General features: G+C 37.3%; 2 protein-coding genes across 7 annotated transcripts in view; one reads left to right on the top strand and one right to left on the bottom strand.

The window, feature by feature from the left end:
- The window catches only part of LOC124113148 (ranBP-type and C3HC4-type zinc finger-containing protein 1-like), a 58134-nt gene extending 55848 nt beyond the window's left edge, over nt 1–2286 (bottom strand). For 3 of the 6 annotated variants that reach the window (XM_048397785.1, XM_048397783.1, XM_048397784.1), the window contains exon 1: nt 2015–2276. The gene's annotated coding sequence lies outside the window, so the exon portion shown is untranslated. Of the gene's footprint in view, nt 1–1598; nt 1982–2014 lie in introns of those variants that run through there. The other 3 variants (XM_048397786.1, XM_048397782.1, XM_048397787.1) reach the window with 3 other exon arrangements.
- A 2642-nt stretch (nt 2287–4928) lies between these two features.
- On the top strand, nt 4929–19040 carry LOC124118770 (repressor of RNA polymerase III transcription MAF1 homolog). Its single transcript, XM_046481032.2, has 7 exons — nt 4929–5557; nt 8395–8541; nt 12240–12399; nt 12955–13079; nt 13644–13763; nt 14786–14863; nt 15799–19040. The coding sequence occupies exons 1-7, from the start codon at nt 5475–5477 to the stop codon at nt 15815–15817; spliced, it is 732 nt and encodes a 243-aa protein (XP_046336988.1). The 5' UTR covers nt 4929–5474; the 3' UTR covers nt 15818–19040.
- Nucleotides 19041–21878: the final 2838 nt, after the last annotated feature.

Here is a 21878-nt window from a genome sequence, read left to right as displayed (position 1 = left end):
TTTCAGCCAGACCACAGGACTGGCTAGCTGAAATACTTGCCAGCCCTGACCAAAACCTTCCTGCCCACTATAATCATATGTTTCTCAGGATAAGCTAACGGGGTTTCTTTTTGGTTACATTTTATCATTCATCTTTACATGTGAATTAATGCTTATCATCGGGAAATATTTAGAATATTTTCACATATGAAATATAACCCGACGGTCGGGCAGGGGGATTTGAAAATCTAGCAGCCCGAGTTGAAATCAACCCGTCTCGGATGGTCGGGCAGGCAGGTATTTCGAACACTGTCACTATGTGAGTTTACATGTAGAAACGGACTACAACAATCTTGTTAGTCAGACTACAGGGAACATGTAGAATTTTACGTAAAAAAAATGTTTCAAATTAGGTAGATCACGATCTGTATTGTTCCGGGACTTGAGTATTGCGATGCGTCTCGACAGGCGAGTTGAGTACATGTATACACCATTCACAGATATAGTTTTGGAAAAAGAAAGATAATGCCAGTACACCACATTTCAAATGGAAAGAAGAAATCTCATTAAATCTGAGGAACAGAATCTATGGATGTCAACTTCTTTAGTATGAGGAACACAATGTTACAGAGTATATGCTTACTCCTTCATCTGGCGAGTGAGTTAACCCATTCACCTGATGAAGGAGTAAGCATATACTCCGAAACGTTGTGTTCCTTATAATAAAGAAGTTGACATCCATAAATTCTCTTCCTGATGTGTATCACTTCTAAATGCCTTTCAAAGACTTCATAAACTCTGCTCTTTTATTCTGATACATTTCCTCAATTTGTGATGATCTGACAAACCCTTGACACAAACGTTATGTAAGGTGAACTTTGACCGTCTGTCCAATCTAAATGTGTGGGTTCTTGAGAGCTCAGATGTCATCTTTTAAAATGATTCTGCTTAATTTCTTTACACTTAGTGACCTTGATTCAAGCTTTTGATCTTGATAAAGCAGCACACAAATATGCCTTCATTGGTACTCACTTTCAGTGTAAAAGCCATGGCACTCAGAAATGACTGGGTCCATAAATTATCACAACAATTAAATAATGCAGTCTTTGTTATTTACATTCAGAACTGCCCGCCTATGTTAGCTTTAAGACACCGAAATCAAATATGCAGCTCTGAAACTATTGCTCGCTTGTACAAATAATGTAGAAGACTAGACACTGATTGGCTTACTAGAAGGGTCACTTGAAGCGCCTTCCTATGGAGGTGTTGTCAGATCGTCACGCAGAGAGGTATCGTATCAGATGAGTATCGTATTATAGGTTTCTGGTACACCTAAGGGACACTACTCTGACAAAATCTACAGATCTAGACAGGAAATGGGCACCAAAGCATTGAGCATAATCCCTCCTTAACCATGTCAACATGTCTAAAATGTCAAATTGACATCATGACCAAGTCTGCAAGCCTGGCCACCCGATCCCATTAGTTGTCTCTTACGACAAGCATAGGCGCCTTTTACGACAAGCATGGGTTGCTGAAGAACAATTCTAACCCGGATCTTAACAGGTTCTCTGCTTAAGCAGCTGAATAGATTCAGAGGTAATTAAAATTTCACTTACTCAGCTTAAGATGTGTTCATTTTCTCAGATGATTGACAATGCATTGTCATTGCAAATATCCTGAAGATTGTTTCAAAATTTGGTAATGATATAGAAGAATGTCCAATCAAAAGTTCTTCAGATCATGAACAAGTCGACGTCTTTACTGCTATTAGACCAGCAAAATCAAACTGATTATTACAATACTGATAATATGGAAGTGAAAGTAATAAAGGTGTCCTTGTGTGATATATATAGATCTGTATAGATTTAAACAACTACTGAATATAAGACCAACAATACTAATATTACAAATCTTTATCATAAATCTGTTTCACCTATGGCTGCCCAACTTGGCAAGTCACTCGTGTCAACTATTCTCACCAATATGACTTTTTACAGGTTAAGACTGGTTATTGGGAAAACCCGAAACTTACAGATACTGGTGGTTGGGCGGGTATGACTCACGTCCACGGTCATACCATTGCAGGGCTCTGAACGTCTTGTAACTTTTTAACTTCTAATGGTGACACTAATCTTTACTATTGCCTCCTGACATACAAGAAATAGGTTCAAATATAACCCCTACTCGTGTGAGACGTTAGGTTACAGCTGACTCTTCCTAGAAACTTCGTTAGACATTGCGAACTGAAAATAGAAAGCTTGTAATATCTCGTTGACATGCAGTTTGGGATAGCTTCCGGGTTTGTTTGGCTATAAAGGTCATGAAGGCGATCAGAGTTATCTGCCCTTGGATTGGTTTGTTTAACGCCGCACTCAGCAATATTTCAGCTATAGATAGGGAAGGCTGTTGATTGCTGATGAGATGTTGAAAACCGCAAAGAAACAAAAATCAAAATTATTTAATTCGTGTAATCATTTATAAACGGTATGTTGTAAATGAAATTGTGAAAAACGATAATTTTTAAATATATATTATCCATGCGGATATCATAATAATTCAAAGTGCGTAATATTGTTTCATGCGCTCTATAACATTTTTGAAGTCATACGTGCGTTGTACAAGACTGTTGTCGGCGTAAAACACGCATCATTCTCGGCGTAATGTTTAATGACAATAGTGACGTCACAGCGTATCATTGCTAGTCCTGTTGATATTTTTTTAGAGGGGTTGGGTGAGATGGGGGTACGAAAAAATTACAGTTCTATTTCTTCACATAAAAAATAATATATTTGAACATTATTTAGGGCTGGTAATTCATTATAGGGAAGGGGAGGGTCATGAAAAAATGTTACATAAAATTGGGGTAGGGGGCGGCGGCCAAATATACTACAATCTGACCGCCCCAAAATGCACTCTTTTCGTACATTCAGCACGACTCCCACACTCTTTACCTGTATTTTCAGATATCAGTAATTCATCATATAGTTCTTACTAATGATCAAGTATTTATTTCAATTTATCCACTCTGGTTTAACATGAATGAATGTTTTTGACAAAAAAAAGTAAATCAATTACTATTTTGGAAATATGTAGTCTGACATTTGAGTCAATATAGAATTTCGTTCTTTTACAGTCTCTGTAGGTGTACACCGTTGTACGTGGCTCGAATATGTTACAATGCGCTACCAATAATATTTTTATACAAAATACAATAATATGATTTATGAGTATTGACTTTTGACTAGGGAGTCTATGTAAGACCCATTTTTATTCCCTGATTCAGTCAGTAAAATTACTCTTAAAAACACGCATATCCCGATTGATAATTATATGCAGCTGAGGTAATGACGAAACAATTGCCAGCGTCGCACAAGAAGAAGAAGGACATTGATATTGACTATTGGGATTTTAAAAGTTCATTCACTCGGAAAAGGTAGTCCGTAAGTCTTCGTAAGTTTGACAATGGGTTTTATTGTGAATAAAAAAAGTCTTCATTATTCTCGTAAGTTACTTTTTAACTATGTTTAACTACGTATACTTTAGTTCAATAATTTTATGAGTATATATGTTAATATATTATTTTAATAATACTTGATGTTTTGTGTACATTTGTGTCTCGTAAGCTTAATGAGGCTGGACTTTGCTAGTTTTACCTATGCTATCATGATTTTATACACTGTACATGAAAGTGTAAAAAAAATAAATTCTGTAAGCATATAGCGTTGTTGTTTTTACTCTGTTGGGTAAGTCTGAATAGAAAATATTTATTTCTATAGACTCCCTACATTTCAGTAATAATTATTCACACAATTTTCTTCACAGAAGATTCCAATACATTGTGAAAATTAAATTAAACATTTGTCCACTTTCCAAACTATCTGACATACAAAGGTGGTGACTTCCATTATTTGTCTATCTTAAAAAACCCGAAAGAACATTTTTTTTACACATGTTTACATTAGACCCAATAAATATATATAAATGTCCAAATTTTGTCAAATCATCATGTCAGTGTTTAACTTTTAAAGTAACTTTCTCCCTATTTATTTGCACGTATATTGTGAACTCACTCACTGCTTTGCATAGTTTGGTATTTAACCCATATTTACATGCACGTGTGTGTGATATTGCATTGATATTGTTCCTCTTAAGATCTTATGCCGCTGATAGCGTCCTGAGTGTAAAATAAAGTTCAGTTCAGTCTCTTCCAGTTAAGACACAAGGCAGGTGCACCGTGTCAGTGTCACGCTTGAATGACTTTAATTACCCTGCTGTAAATGTCGGTGACACCCCTATTAACAATTAGCTCATTAGGTACTTGGTGTTGATAGCTGTTACAACACTTGCTAATTAGGACATATTTTAGCACTCGTGTGATAAACTCATGTCAAAACAATAGGAGTAGGACTGTTGGAAGGATGTCATTTTTATAACAGCTAAATTATTCCGCTTTAATTTAAAAATAAATAGTTTTCTTCTTTTAAAGCATATATCAATGATTTTCCGGAGGTGACACATTTCCCCCTTCAACAATAGGGACATGTAAACACACATTTATAGCTCTAAAATTGTGCAACATGGTCCCGAACAGTGGCTGATTTGTTGGGTGGACCCCCGCCCCTACCCCCGAAGTTATAAATGGCCCAAATGGACCCTCCTCCCTCCTTTTTTTTAAATCCCGCCCATACCGAGTAACATAAAAAAAAGGGGCTAAGAGCAACAAAATGTGTTTCGGTATCAGGTATCATGTTATATTCCATAAAATATGTGTTATTTTCTTATGTTTATGCAAATATAATGTATTGTTCAAAATGTTCGATATATTATGATTACTTGTGATATGGAATAAGTTACATATGTGAATCACCGTTCGCTTTATCGTCATTCCCAAAACAAAAACAAATTTAGGCGTTATGCGCATGCGCAAATATTTTATCGTAGGGCATTGTGGGATATGATCTAAATCCAAAACGACTTCGAAGAAGTATATTTAGAAACTAGATTGTTTATTTTGCAGAACAAGACGAATTCAGTGTTGATTGACGGATAACCTGTGTTAATTGTACAGTCTACAGGACTGTCAGGGCAATCAACCTTCTCGGAGTCCTTCAACATTGTCGACAAAAGCATTATTGGGAGCGAAACGGAGGTTTTCACATCGGGGTTTGACAGCTGATTTCCCATGGCTGTTGACTATACACTTGAAGAAAAGGACATGAAATTCGTCGAAGATTCATCAACAGAACAAGTTGTCCTTGACAGAAGCAAACACAAACTTTCTACACTACCGCCGTGTTTTAGTATAACGAACTTATTACACCTTACGCCCTGTCACTTGTGTTGTTAAACAGGAAGAGATTTGTGTTTGTTATTGTCCTTTGGGATTTCACAATCGACCGAAGGAAGTGAAAGGACTAGTTCTTATTGGTAAATTTCGACAAATACTTTAACACAATTTCTGTTTGTGATTGGATGTGCTAAAATTGACAACCATGAAGTTGTTAGAAAATTCAAGATTTGAAGCGGTCAATTCGGCTCTTGCAATTGAGCTCGAGAATTGTAGAATTGATGGAAGGTAAGGTCAAGGTCATCTTTATAAATAAACATGGCTCATCTCTTCTCACATGAAGTATTTAAACATTAATATACACAGATGTTACATGTTTGGATAATTGTGTGAAAAACTGATTGAAATGTCAATCAGAGTTACCTGTTGATCAAGTTATGATGTTGACACAATCTCAGTTGGGTCTTGCTGTCAATATTTTCCTGTTCCAGTTAAATTCATAATTCAGCATGTATTTTCAGACATTGTTGACACTTTTGTTTTTCTCTCTTTCATTTATCAATGATGTAGCTTTAATGTATTTCTCACACAGCACTGCAACAGTGACAATGGGTTATCAATATTTGAACTTTCCTCTGTTTGATGCTCATGATGGTAATCCACTTATCACTTTTTTGATAGCTTGCCTGAAAAATAACTCAAACTCGCAAACTCGCATTGTTAACCCGATAGTCTGACTGAGTAACATCCACACTGTTACACTTAGTGCAAATTTACCTAGTCATGCCTAAGACATTAGGGATCTGAACAGAAAGGATCCAATAGGTGATGGACACTTACGGACGGGTAAGCAGGGTTTCTGATGACTTAAGGCTACAGACACACACAAGTTGTTCGGATGCCCTTTGGCACACTTGTCCCATTCCGTAATCTGGTACGAAGTGGTGAGGAATGAACCTCTTTCTTGCAAATGGCTCTAGGCGTCAGACATTAAAATCTCGAGTACACCTGAATGAGATGTTTTTAATAATTCCTTGGGTTATTTCTTCCCTGAAACGTGTGGGAGGGAACACTCTAATGATAAGGGAGCACAACCCCTTTAGACCCCAGGGGCCTATGCAGGTGGTAAACATGGTAAAGCTTCATCTCCTTGTCATTAAAAATTACAGTTGATAGATAGTGTTTGGACCGGCAACATTTTTGATGTGTGCATTGTCAGTAAATAAATATTGATTTAACTGCGTTCTTGTGCAGAATTATGAAAAGTACCAAATCAACAAAAGTAAAATATGCATATCAGTGGTAGAAACTAACAGTCCTTGTGATGATAACACATAGCAAAACCCTTACAAAGGGCAAATTTCTACTAGTCCTTATGATACCTTAACTGTTAAGGAGTTTAGCAAGGACTATAAGACTAGTGCCAATATTAGTTCCTATTTCTAATACATTTGTCTACATGAATTAAGTTGAAACAGGAAAAGAATATATTTTCAAAATTAAGATGCATTCATATGCTGCAGGCTATATGTCATAAGGAAATATTGAAAACCCCCCAACATAGCTGTACTTATTCAGCATGTTCAGTGACACTACATTTAGAGATGATAGATCACTGAGAGGAGCTTATGCTCACTCAATGACCTATGATGTCACCATGGTCACAGGGCATTGTTTTACTGTGTATCTGAAAACAAAATGCAACAAATTACGTCATGGGGTATTGTGTGAAAAGTTTTGTGGCACTGTATTCTAAACAATGCTAAAGGTATGCCCCTATATCATGATCATATTGTTTCAAACTGATTTTGTTGATTGTTTATTTGTTGTTAATGCTGCACTCAGTAATGTTCTAGAGACATGACGGCGGTCTGTTAACAATAACAAATGGTTAATAATAAGATCTGGACCACACCATCCAGTGATTGCCATCATGAGCATCGATCTATGCAATTGGGATACAATGACATGCATCAACCAAATCAGGGAGCCTGACCACCCGATCCCATTGGTCGCCTCTTTATGATGAGCATAGCCGCCTTTTACAACATGCATGGGTTGCTCAAGACCTTTTCTAACTTGGATCTTCACAGGTCGATTTCAGATTGAACATTAAACAAATATCCCTGTGGTGATTCTGGTTTAAAATAGGTACCTAGCAGCCTATGCTAGTCGTAAGAGGCGATAAAATTGTCCAGGGACCCATTCCACAAAGTGATCATAGCACTAAGACTATCGTAAGCCTATTTAAGCCTAAGATATGGGAGTTAAGATCATCTTAGCAGTACGATTGCTTTGTTGAATTGGGCCCAGGGCCCACTTGCACAAAGGGATCTCAGTGCTAACACTATCATAAGCCTAAGGTATGGGAGTAAAGATCATCTTAGCACTACGATTGCTTTGTCGAATGGGGCCCAGGGCCCACTTGCACAAAGTGATATCAGTGCTAAGGTGATTGTAACTCCTATACTTTAACATAGGCTTATGATAGTCTTAGTGTTGAGATCCCTTTGTGCTAGTGGGACCAGGTGGTCAGACTCGATGACTTGGTTGGTTACTTGGCAATGTACCCAACAGCATGGAACGTTGCTCACAATAATTTTCAGTCACTGGATTGTCTGCTACAGACTTGATTATTTACAGGCTGCTGTCATTTAGCTGTAATATTGCTGAGTGTGTCATTAACATGATTAATTAGGAAGAAAACAAATCTAATCATGTACATAATGTGAGAAGACAATTGGTAGATACTCTTGATAATATCTTGTGTGCCAGTGTGCGCGTGATGTGTGTATGACAAGCCTTTTGGGTGAACAATGGTAAGACCCGTGAAGATTCCGGGGTAGAATAGGTCTTCAGCAACCCATGCTTGTCGTAAAAGGTGACTATGCTTGTCGTTAAAGGCGACTAACGGGATCGGGTGGTCAGGCTCGCTGACTTGGTTGATGCATGTCATCAATCCCAATTGCGTGGATCGATGCTCATGATATCAATCACTGGATTGTCTGGTCCAGACTCGGTTATTTACAGACCGCCATCATATAGCTGGAATATTGCTGAGTGCGGCGTTAAACAACAAACCAAACAACCAACAATGGTAAATATTGTATACCTCTTTTTTACAGGATTGAGAGCTACTCCTGTAAGATGGCAGGGAATGACAAACGTTTGTTCAAGCTCTTGTCAAGTGAGGCAAATGAAGGAGGCAATGCTACAGGTGGCCTCCAGGCCTTGTCACCGCCACAGAGCACTCTGTCACACAGCCCTGTCAGGTACCAATACCATCAGCAGAGTTACAAGTGCTTCTAGCAACCTATGCTGTCATAAGAGGCAGCCAAATGGTGCCTTTTCGGTAGCATGTCAACATACTCTGACGCGACAGCATGCATCGTTGCTCACAAAATCAATAACTTTTTTTTATTTATTTTTTTTATTTTTTTTATTTTCCCTCTTTATTCATCTCAGCAGGTACAGCATTTATATCAATAACTTGATTATTTAGAGAACCACTGTCAAAGAGCTGGAATATCAATTTAAACTACTCACTCTGGTTTTCAAGGCAATGCATGGTTTGGCTCCTGCATACTTATAGGAACCGATAGTACTATACAAGCCTGCACATTCTCTCCGATCAAAAGATCAACATCTGCTTGCTGCTAGTGGTGCCAAAGTCACGTACCAAAACATATGGCAATAGGTCATTTCAACATGCTAACCCTTTGCTGTGGAACAATCTCCTACAGAAAATCTGAGAAACAGAAAATCCGACAAACTTTAAAAGACACTCAAAACCTATCTCTTCACGGGAGCAATTGACTAGATCAATCATGGTCTATGCGCAACTTATTTTAATTTAATTTAAAAGTGAACATGGTAAAATAGAATTGTTAGGGAATGATAAAAACTTAGAAAGTCATCTTTCCTGTCTATCAATACCATCCTGCTTATGGCCATGTTTGTTTACTTAGTTGAGCGAGATGACAATAAACATTCTGGCAATTACACTGGACTCATCTGATAGAATTATTTAATTTTTTTGTTAACTTATGAGGTATAATTAGTCAACTTATAAATCATGTTATAAGCCAGAGAGAAATTTGACTAGACTTGTGCTTTAGGCTAAAAAACGCAGACTTAGCTGACATGGAAATAATAAATAGTTATGGTATACACATGTAGTACTCGGTGTTAGAAAGTAAGGAGTTTCTTGAAAACTGAGCAGTTGTGAGGTTTTCTGCTGCACATGGTATAAATTTAAACATGTTTTACTGCGAAACATCCAAATGATTTGGCACAAGTGACACATTTCACGGGGCCTTCTCCTAGGTATAATATCAACGGATCTTTGAATAAATAATAAATTTTTAACAACATATGGTTTGAACAAGGGCACTTATCTTATAATTCTTGTTTGTTTGCAACCTTACAGGGTTCAAATTAAGGAACTTGATTTGATTTGCACCAGGTGCATGTTGTCATGAAAATGTAGTTGCCCCAGACATCTTGAAGTACCCACAGTTTGATGAAAATCCCAAAAAAGCGTGCCAAATAATACAACACAAGGATTAATGATGCAGTATGATACATAAAGCTTACATGTATTGAGGGTTCAGAGATAGTCGTTGTGTGGAAAAGTCAGGGTTAGTCACTAATAGTCAGACACAGATTTGAAATTTGTTTTGTAGTAGTTGTAAGTTGTTTATTTAAGTGTCACACACACTTGAACATGTAACATATACATGATATATACATATAAATGTGTTGAGCCACAAATTGGCATCTGAGATACTATAATCAAATTATACAATAAAAATAAATAAATAAATAAATAAAAATTTAAAAAATGAAAAAAATCTTGGTTGTATAAAATAAAGATTACAAGATTTGCCTTCTTCGAAACATTTAAAAAAGGCTAAAAGGCATTGTATTTTACTTTCGTTCATTGTATATACAAATTTATCTTCGTCATTAATGTTATAAAACCGAGGACCAAGGATTATTTTATATGCTGCATTAAAAAGATTGAAACGCAAATCATCATAAAAGTAACGTTGAATTAAAAAATAAAATTTATTTTCAATCATATTAGCCTGTACATCATTTGGTAAAATACAATATTTACATATTCTCTCTGAAAGTTGCACAAGAGGCGTGGCATATATTTTACAAGACATAATATTAGGTTGCACTTTTCATTATTGCTGATGTGACCAAAAATCTTAACTCACTCCCACTCAATATTAGGTTGCAGTAACTTGCATGTCATGTTTTACATAGCTTTATCGAGCCATGAGTGATAATCATTACTGATATATTAAAAATTACATTTACAACTTTTTTTACAAATTTCTCAATTCAAATTGTTTTGAATTTATCTAACCTTTATAACATATCCTGCAGCTTGGGTCGAGAGGTTATGGGCCTCAAAAAACATTGGTTGCTTCAGGCACAGGATTATCTTGTTTGCCTGAGGCACAGGCAGGTGTTGCTGGACATAAGCTCTGGGTCAAGCTGATACCTCGTATGGTCAGCCATGTCCAGCTCACATTGGGATGTGTACTTCGTGTAGCAGAATTTAATGTGAAATTTGACTGAGCAAAAAGTTCCCAAAGGTCTCTTGGACATTATAATCTATCATGTGTCAGAGCTCCAGATGACTTTTTGAGCAATTGAGTTTTTACTCTAGGGTTTCTATTTTAAATGGGTTATTATATTTTTCATTTGATAACCAATATTTTTTCACTCACCTATTCATCACTCTATTGGGATTTTCCCAAATTTAGTGAACATTTTAAGATTTAAAAAAAAAATGAAATAATGAATTAGATGCATATAACTGTTCTAAATATATATGCTTGATTTGGAAAGGGAACTAGCTTGTAATTGTGTTTCGGAAATTAGCCCCTTTGTACGCATGATGTAAAAGCTTCATTGGGTATTTACGCAAGCTGTTTTTATACTATTTGAGTTTTTCATTTAATGCATGTATTTCTGTACAAAAGTTAATTGAAAGCATTTGGGTTTTGAAAATTTTACGCAAATACGCTGCTTATCTATAGCTCTGATGCGTGAAAATAAAGTTGAATAATCTCTGTTTTGATATGCTTTGTTTAAAAGATTATTTTCTGTGATTCCTTTTTTCATCAACTTGCTCAAAACATTAGACACAGTCCATACCATTACACACAATTGTAAAGTCATTTTGATACAGGTATTGAAAATGAAGGGGTCCTGGTCCTCGTGATTTTCTACTGTTAGTGCAGCTTCCCGAGGCAAGGGTGTTAACTGACTACAAACATACAGTTTCCACTCTTGCAGAACTACGCTGGAATTTCGTGGCTCAATCGTAGTGCCACCAGTGGCTGTTACGACTTGTGTCCCTCCTACTTACCAATCAGATTCCACCAAATATCACTTGCATTTGCTTTAAACAAGATGGTCAGTCAAGACGATCTGATCGATAATCAAGATCTATGTTGTAATAAAATGGGTTTTACCTCGCAAGTTGCATCAAATCATTTGAGCACCTTGATTAAAAACATGAAAAGATTTAGAAAATATCTGTTGATGCCCAGTTGACAGTACCCATGCTATGCAAATCGTGCATTCGACAGAAATCTGCACGTTGAAATCCATGTTGTTTACAAACTGGATGTCTAGTTTGTTGCAGGATTTTGATTGGACTATACATCGACTCATTAGTCCAGCATGTCCAGTCAAAATGTAACTATGAAATTCCAGCCTAGTTCAGCAAGGGTGGAAACTGGACTTTTGCAGGGTTTTTTTGCCTCGGGAATATACTGTTAGTGTAGTATTTGAAAGTTAGACTCTCTTTAAACTTTAAGTGTTTTACATGCTAGTTTTGAACATTGCTAGTATGTTAATATTTGAAACCTCCCAGGTCTCTTTCCCTAGTGGCTGTTCAGTCTCCACTACGAGTACAGTGAATACAGTGACTTGTATATTTCAGACAGTACAGCCACAGCTACGAGGGTGAGAGCTATCTCTGTGATACGATATCCACGAAGACCCTATTTTACCTCATCTCCACGCTGAATGCTTCCTTCAACCCAGACTATGACTTCAGTAATGCCAAGAGTGATGAGTTCAGTAGAGAGCCGAGTCCACAGGTACAGTGCTCTCTCTCTCTCTCTCTGTTTGCCGTAAAAGGTGACTATGCTTGTCGTAAAAGGCGACTAACGGGATCGGGTGGTCAGGCTTGCTGACTTGGTTGATGCATGTCATTGATACCAATTGCGTGGGTCGATGCTCATGATAATAATCACTGGATTGTCTGGTCCAGACTCGATTATTTACAGACCGCCATCATATAGCTGGAATATTGCTGAGTGCGGCGTTAAACAACAAACCAACCAACCAACCAACCAACCCTCTCCCTCTCCCTCTCTCTCCTTTGAATATTGTAGTATCCACAACATTGCATTTTGTTGCCTATAATTGTACACATAATTATCTAAATATGCCTACCAACAATGACTGAAAAAGAAATACTAGTCTAAAAATATTAGCTTCCTCAGTGAAGTGTCCATTAAACCAACTGTTAAGTTGGCACACTTTAATTTTGAAGGTGCAGCTAAACATCTATATGAATTACCTCTGACACACTTGTAAAACTATGTCTGTCCCTGCTAGATGTGGTGTTGCATCTTCATTTGTTGTTACAGTTTGTGGTGAATGGTATCGACAGTCAGCTGTTTGCCTCTGCGGGAGACACATTTGGTGCTCTGAAACCTCACTTATGGGCAGCTATTGAGGAAGAAATCAACCTGCAGGACTGTGATGTGTACAGGTAACCCAGCCTCTGAGTGATACATATAGATGACAAAAAACTGCAAAAGTATGGCGTGTTACTTATTAACCATAATCATAGCTGGAAGTTCTTTTGCAAGGAATGAGACAGTGTTTTTGTGAATGCATTTTTTAATGCTTTTGTATATATAACTCAAATTTTACTCACAGATAATTTGAGGAAGACCTTTATGACACTTTTGGAACCATAGTTGACGTCATCGGAAATTATATCTGTGTATATACTACATTCCCCTAATACCTGGGGCAGTCGGGTGCGTTCAGTCGTCACGCGGAAGACCTGGGTTCGAATCCTGACATGGGTACAATGTGTGAAGTCCATTTTCTGGTGTCCTTCGTCTCGGAATTGCTGGAATATTGCTAAAAGCGCCGTAAAACCAAACTCACTCCCATGGGCTAAATACACTGACCCATTTCATTCCTTGACTAGAAACATGTCACTCTGTTGTTGGCTGAAGGTATTCACGTTGGTGTATTCAAACGTGAAGTACTGATGATTGTACAAGACTTATCATGCTAATACCTCACTTTCATCCCCGTTCAGCTACAACCCAGACCTTGCGTCCGATCCATATGGAGAAGAGGGCTGTATATGGTCTTTCAATTACTTCTTCTACAACAGAAAGATGAAGAGGATTGTGTTTTTCACATGTAGAGCTACCAGGTGAACATCTTTTTTACGTGAAAATACAATGTTTTACACCTTCTACCGTACACTGTGTTGTCGATAGCTGATGTGGATGACAATAATGAAAGATCGATGGTACCAAGGAAACGATAGATCACGGTGACGTAATTTGAACAGTATCAAGACGTTACCCCATGATGACTTAACTCAAAACGTGTACCTTATCGCAGAATAAAGTGCAGGTGGTGCCTCTGATCTTTTAGCGAAGCATCTTAAAATATGTCTTTGAAAATACACTTTATGGCTTTGGAGAACATTTCAAGGGAATATTAAACCCATACATTGAACAGCTTTAGAAATTGGCACTGGTCCTGTAGTCCTTGCCAAACTGCCCAATAGTTAAAGTATCATAAGGACAAGTAGAAATTTGCCATGTTTTAGGGTTTGGCTATATGTTATCATCATTAGGACTAGTGGACTAAAACCCTAAGTTTCTACCGCTTTTGAATGCTGATTGACTAGATCATAGAAGGATGTACAAATTGAGATTTGGTATTGGAATTTATGATATAAGGGAGATAATTTACACTACTAGTTGTCCCCCCTTTAATTTGAGTGTCTATGAAGATACTATTGTCTTGAAGAAAAGTAATGGTTTGGGCATAACACCTATGTGAAATGATTTTAGGAAATAGGTGATATTTTTTTTTTGTCACCCCTATAATTAAGTTTCATGCCTATACAAAAAAAACATGACGACTCCCTTTTGAAATAATCGAGACCTAACCCTGTAGGTTTGAGGGAAGAATTGGTCTCCAGTATTCCAGACTTTTTATAGCCCACAAGAGTGGATTGGGTGGTTAGACTTGTTGATGTCGCCGATGGAAACTGGCATGAATTGTTGCTCATGATGTCAGTCACTGGTTAGTCTGGTCCAGACCCTGTCATATAGCTGGGATATTTAAATACTGATGTTATATATAAGAGCAGTGTTAAAGAACATTCACTGGTGATTTAAGCTTGAGGGTAGTTGTGATGCATGTGTATTGTTGTTTCAGTGCCTCTGTGCCCTACGGAGACTCTGGTATTGGCACCGACGTCAGCATGGACTTGACTGATGACACAATGATGACAGAGTAGGTTACCATGGTTACTAGGTGTCCTAGTTTCAGTATTAACCCTTTCACTGTCCATGTTAACCAATAGGCATATTGTCTTATCTGGACAACACTTCATTGTCTCCACCTATTTGTGATCACCGTCATCAAAATCTTAATGCTTTGGAAATGTTAACAGTCAGTGTGTGCCTCTTGAAAATGTGACTTTTCATTTCGACTAGAGATCCCAATGTAAAAGCACTGAAGCATGCATCAAGTGCCTTCATTATGTTATACTTTCTGTTTTCTATGTCGCTCAGGGGCAGTCGGGTAGCTTAGTGGTTAAAGCGTTCGACCCGAGTTCGATTCTTGACATTGGTACAATGTGTGAAGCCCATTTCTAGTGTCCCCTCCCGTGATATTTCTGGAATATTGCTAAAAGCGGCGTAAAATCAAACTCACTCACTATGTCGCTCAGTTTGTTTGTCACAATCGGTAATACAGAGATTTATCCAGGATTCCAAACTAGGTGCCCACAACAGGCAATTTGGAGGAAAAGGTAATTATTGTGCTCAAATCGTATCAGTGAAATACAAGTCATTTCTTCAAAGCCATAACATTAGTTCTTAATATATAACAGGAATTGGAAAATTTGTTATTCCAATTTGGGGAAAATTTGCTCCAGACTTAGCTCCAAATATCTGCCTCAGAGCAGGTCTAGAAAGATCCCTGTAAAATTACAGTAAAGTATGTTAATAACGAACACACTTATAACAAACTGACGGATATAATGAAATGTTTTTTGGTCCCGTCTATTTGCTGTATGCTATATGCTGTATATATTCTGTATACATGCTTATAACAAACTACGGTTATAACGAACTAAAATTAGTGGTCCTATTGAGTTGGTTATGACCGTAGTTTACTGTAGGTACATTTCCCAGTGTATTCACTCTTTGTTTCTTTGTTTTCAGGGACGATGTTGGGATGTAAACAATATGGCATTGGCTGCAGATATTCTCTGTTTCTTTGAATTCTGTTTTCTTTTCAAGAACTTTTGCTTAAAATGCTTAAGCTTCGGAGTACTGTTATCTGACAGTATTGCCTGATGCTTTGGGTACAGAAGGTTTGCCAATGTCCTTGTTTTGTGAGTGATAATGAATACTCAACATGAACATCTTCAATCCAATTTCTTATCAGTATCCTCAACCATTTCACCAATCAAATAATTATTTCTTTTTCTTGTCTCACAGACATGACTGTATTAACCATGTTGAACCCAGTGTATATGTTGTAGAGAGGTTCACAACTAAAATGATTTAGTCTTGACAATGATTGATGATGATTGATTAATGTGCTAGATTTCTTTTTAACTGTCATTTACTGTTCCTGCCTTATCTCTGATTCTTTTGCCTTTGTTCTTTCAATTTCATTTACTCTTTCCATTTTATTATTTGATCATGTTGATATTGGATTGCACCTTTTTTTTTCCATAGCAAGTTACATATTTGTTATGTTGCATTGTTAGCAAAGTTTAATGAATCATTCCATCATGAGTGCAGTGAAATTGGCAAGCTGTTGATTTAGGGAAAAGTGGGTCATGGTTGCTCAGTCATTTAAGGTGCCGCAATTTGTTGTGCAGAGTTACTCCCCCTGGGCGTGCCAGAAACCTATGACGGAGGGTTTGAATCCCAGTTCACCCTGATTATGTTTCTAGGTTTGTCAGCACCATACTCGTGCTCGTGGGTTTCGCTAAAGTGGTTAATGTCTAAGACCTGCATCACTTCAGGCTTTCCTCACACATTAAGTTGACACTCCTTGATATGACTGGAATACTGTTCAAAGCAGCATTAAACCCAATTCACTCACTAACAGAACAGAATTTTTTTAAAAATCTTTTAAACATGTTTAACGTTCAACCAGAATTTTGGTAAACTTTGGGTTTATCCTTTTCTAATATCTCAATGAGAAAATCACTTTGTTACCATGATGTATGTCTTCCGTTATAGGTTGTTATTTTGTGCTAGTATTACTTTATGAAAAAGGCTACTGAAGGTGTTTTAGTGTGTTCAGTTATATATATTTTATTCCCACTCGACAATGATCAAAGACATCTGGAAGAGTTTCTACACAGGACCATGTGTCGATGGAAGGTTGTGGGACAGGATGATGCTCTGTCACTGCAGTGGCTACTGGCTACTGGCTACCAAATAGCAATGCAGGAATGACCTGGTTTCTTTCCACTATAAAAGACGGCAACTGAAATTTCAATTAGCAGTTTGCTTTTGATGTGCACACTGGCGAAATCAGAAAGGAACGAGTTCGATATGTGGCAACAAAGGATATCCTTGCTGCTTATCAAGTATATTGTTTGCAAAGCAAATGTTGTTCCGTAGATATGTGTGAAAAACAATTGCCATTTTGATTTTGCACCATTGAAGAAAACATTTATCTTGATTAACCCACCTTTGCAATGGTAGCTAATCTACAAGGCAGCATGTCTATGGTTGACTCTTAATGGAAGACAGTGGAAGATGATTGTGGTTGTCTTCACGAAGTGTAGGAAAACCAGCAAGAAGAACATTTGTTCTAGAAACCACTCTGGATCTTTGCTTTTGCAAATAAGACTTGCATGTGTGATTTCTCTGTAGAAAGGATATGGATAAAGTGATCTCAACCACAAACGACAACGATTGGTGACAATGGTGAGAAAGTCATGCTTGCAGATGCTCATCTTTAATTCCATGATTACTTGTAAAATCAAATGGAATTCAACATAAGACATGTGATTTCTATAAGGACTGAAAGGAGAGGTGGGAATCATTATCTGAAATTAAATTGAAGTGTCGATTTCCAAAAGCAACAGTATTACAATGAAATGAGAATCGTCACAAACCACGTACCAGACAGGAGGCTTCAAAGTAGCATTGGAGGACATTTGTTAAGCAAGCATGATTAATAAGTCTCACTACTGGAGGCATGTGTCTTCATGATGATGATGATGATGATGATGATGATGATGGACATGTTATATACATGATGTACATTGCTGTTTAGCTGGTGTGTGGACCTTACGAAGGGCATGCCTGTGTAACCATGGTAATTGCAGAGATTCCGAGGAACTGTGATGTTGATCTTTTCACCTCTTACATTATAACACTCATCATTTCTGTATCCTTCTCATATGCATATCAACTGTTGCCATCGGTTTCTGTAACATATACCCTGATAGTTGAATGACAAATTCGTTTTTGGGGTGTGTTTTTTTTTTTTTTGTATCACCAGAAAAGTATTTTGGTTGAATTTTCTTGACAAGCTTTGCACGGGATGTATATTTATATATATTGACTCGGGATTGTGTAAACCTGCGGGAGGGATTAATTAGGTTGTACATAACGATGTGGCCATGTTTCAAATACCCCAAACCAAAACTTTCTGACATTGTTTCTGAATCATGGGCTGTTGGATTTTTAAATTTAAATGAGTCTTTCCCAAAATTAGACACAGTTAATATTAGTAGTTCATTTTAGTTTAGTATTGGTAAGTAACCATGATAACAATCTGTTTACCATTTTACAGAACTTGGGCATTCATATTTTCTTTGAATTAAACACTGCTTCATCAAATCATCGCCTGTAAGATAATGGGAAGCACAAGTGGCCGAGTTGTCTAAGACATCGCAATTCAATGTGCAGAGAATTGTCCCTTGGGCACGCTATATGTGGGTTTGAATCCTGGTTCGAACAGATTATGTTTCCAGGTTTGTCAGCACCATACCCGTCCACGTGGGTTTTACCAAAGTTGTAAACGTCTGAGACCTGCATCACTGCAGACTTTCCTCCCACATTAAGCTGACACCCTGTGATAGAACTGGAATACTGTTGAAAGTAGTGTTAACACACAGCTCACTCCTGTAAGATAATAATAGATGAAAAAGCATTAACACTTGTACCTGGAAGTTATTGTTGGTGTTTGTTTCTGGTATTTGATACATGGTCCTTGACAGAAAGACGGTCTGTCCTTGCAAGGACAGGTATGTAGATTGTTTTATTTAACAATGTTCAGTCTGTATATACTTGTATTATGTGAATTCATATAAAATATGTATGGCTTGTCACCTTGTTATGTTCTTATCAAGAGTCAGTAGTAGCTGTACAAATGCTTTTTTGTACTCTTATCTATCATTTCTTGCCTTATTAAATTTGTTGAAAACACACTTCTGTCTTATATATTATTTTCAGGATATTTAGGAGTTATTTGTGTTGTTTTTTTGTTGGTTGATTAATGCTGCACTCAGCAATATTACAACTATATGGTCTGTAAATAATGGAGACTGGACCAGACTATTCAGTGATTGATGTCCAATAGCATGATCTACCCGGGTCCACTTGGACCATTTGTACTTCAGTGGGGGTGGTGGGAGGAGGGAGTATCTGCCCAAAAGAATCACACACATGTTACTAAACAGTTATATACAATCACAACCAAATCAACATGTTTTCATGGGAGGGAACTTTTTTATTGATTTATGTCTTTATTTAATATTATTAGTTTGTATCTTTTAACATACATTTTCTATAATTAATTGCATGAAATACATATGATGTCACATTGCTAACATGCTTTAACACGTTGATATTTTCGGAAGACAGTACAATAAACTTAAAAAATGTTTGTTGGCTGGTACATCTATGGCGATAAATATTCATTACGCAAATAATCATATACTGAACATACAAAGAGAAGATTGAACTTATCTTCTACTTCCTGCACAAGTGGTGGCACCGGTTTCCCAGTCGTCTAAGGCATTAATCGATAGGGGGACAAGTCTACTTGCAGGTTACGGAAAGGGGCGAGTGGTGACGAATGGGTGTCTGAAGAAAGGTCGTCTAAGGCGCCGCGATTCGCTGTGCGGAGTTGCGTCCCTTGGGCATGCCATAAACCTATGATTGTGGGTTCGAATCCCGGTTCGCCCCGATTATGTTTCTATGTATGCACCATATCCGTGCTCGTGGGTTCATCGAAGTGGTAAACGTCTGAGACCTGCATCACTTCGGGCTTTCCTCCCACATTAAGCTGACATGCCGTGATATAGCTGGAATACTGTTAAAAGCGGCGTTAAACCCAACTCACTCACTCACTCACTCATCCCTGCACAAGTTACAGAGTGCATGTGCTTTTGATATGTATGTGTATCACCCCTGTTTAATGTTGAGAGTATGCCGTGAGCATCTTATTCGAGAGAAAGATATTCTAAATTTGTGCAAAAGATGTTTCAAAAGATATTGATCAGTCTTTAACTGAGTTACATTACATGACATTACATAATGTTTAGCAACCCATACTTGCCGGAAAAGGCGACTATGCTTGTCGATCGTTAGAGGCGACTAACGGGATCGGGTGGTCAGGCTGGCTGACTTGGTTGATTCATGTCATCGTATCTGAATTGATTGGATCGATGCTCTTGATATCAATCACTGGATTTTCTGGTCCAGACTCGATTATTTACAGACCGCCGTCATATAGCTGGAATATAACTGAATGCGGCGTTAAACAATCAGACAAAACAAAACATAATGTTTACTTTTTTGTGACAATAATAGTGCCGAGTTCAATTTCTGTATATAAAATGTTATTCTACCTTCTGTCTTTGCCACACGTAGCCAAAACCAGGTTCCTTAATAGTTTTCTTAACAGATGAGACCCAGTTTACGCTTTCAGAACTATCAGTCAATAATATCGTTTCATAACATTTTCGGGATATCTATAAGAAGGCATATGTAATAATTTTACCCAATAATTTATAACTTTAACCTGAGCTTAATGAATAATGGAAATCTACCACATTCACCATATACAACTGTATTTGGTGTATTAATCTTAACTCCCAAAAATCATTTACATGCATAGGCCTGTACGCTTTCAATATATTCTGACTTCGTCATACCCCATATCTCAGCCGCATACAACAAAATAGGATTCATTTTTGTATCGAAGAACTTAAAAAATACGTTAAAGTTTACACCACAAATGTTTTTGAGCGTTTTCAGAATGGCAAAGAAGATATTTGCCCGGGTGGCAGGTTGCGTTGAATGGAAATTCCATGACAGTTAACTGGAGAAATAGACGCCTTGATATTTGTATTTAGTAACATCTAATACTTGGCCTTCATAAAACCATTTTTCCCGTTTTGATAATATATCCCTGTGTTTTTTTAAACAATTACCTTAGTTTTTACCGTTTTTTAACCTTTGAAAATGACTTTTCACAAAACTGTTGTAATACATTAATTCGGTGTAAATCATTATAATATCATCAGCAAATAGCAGTAAACGGACTTGACAATTATCTCCTGTTTCCATGGCTAATTCGTTTATAAAAACAGAAAAGGGGTTAATATACATCCTTGTCTTACTCCTTTATTGCATTTACATTTATTACTGAAATTACCGTTGCATCGTACCAAAGCTTTTACGTCTTTATAGATACATAACAATAATTTTGACATTTTAAAACTGAGGCCACGATTCTTAAGTATAAACCACATTTTATCCTGCTGTAGAGGCGAATGCCTTACTAAAGTCTACAAATAGTTTGTACAATTTACCTCCCTTCTATATAGCTACGATTTTGCAGCTTATTGAAACAGTAGCTTTGAAGGCCGCTTCAATGTGGAAGGTAATATTTATGGGAAAATGTCTTTCTCAATTATCGGAAGGCATTTTGAAACATTGCTGTGAAAATTGTAGCTATGTAGTTGAGAGTTGACAACGCTAGTCTATGCATATACACAAAGGGCCTGCCACATGAGTAAACCGATGACAACAGCTAGCTGCAGATGTTCGAAAGTTAGGGAGGCTGCCGTTTAATAAATGTTTGCTTCAGAAACGGAGGTTCTCACCTCTGCTCCTCCACCCCCTATCTCTAAATCTGGATCAGGGTGTCCGTGTAGCCTAGCTGGAGTATTGCTGACAGCATTTTCACTTCACTGCCTAGCTTACCGATTTCATTGAAAAACTGGAGGATGCATGCCACATTGCTGCATCACACGGAA

The sequence above is a fragment of the Haliotis rufescens genome, unplaced genomic scaffold (assembly GCF_023055435.1).
Source record: "Haliotis rufescens isolate VD_foot unplaced genomic scaffold, xgHalRufe1.0.p SCAF_17, whole genome shotgun sequence".
In the NCBI taxonomy this organism is placed as follows: domain Eukaryota; kingdom Metazoa; phylum Mollusca; class Gastropoda; order Lepetellida; family Haliotidae; genus Haliotis; species Haliotis rufescens.
This window is presented reverse-complemented; position numbering and strand designations above follow the sequence as displayed.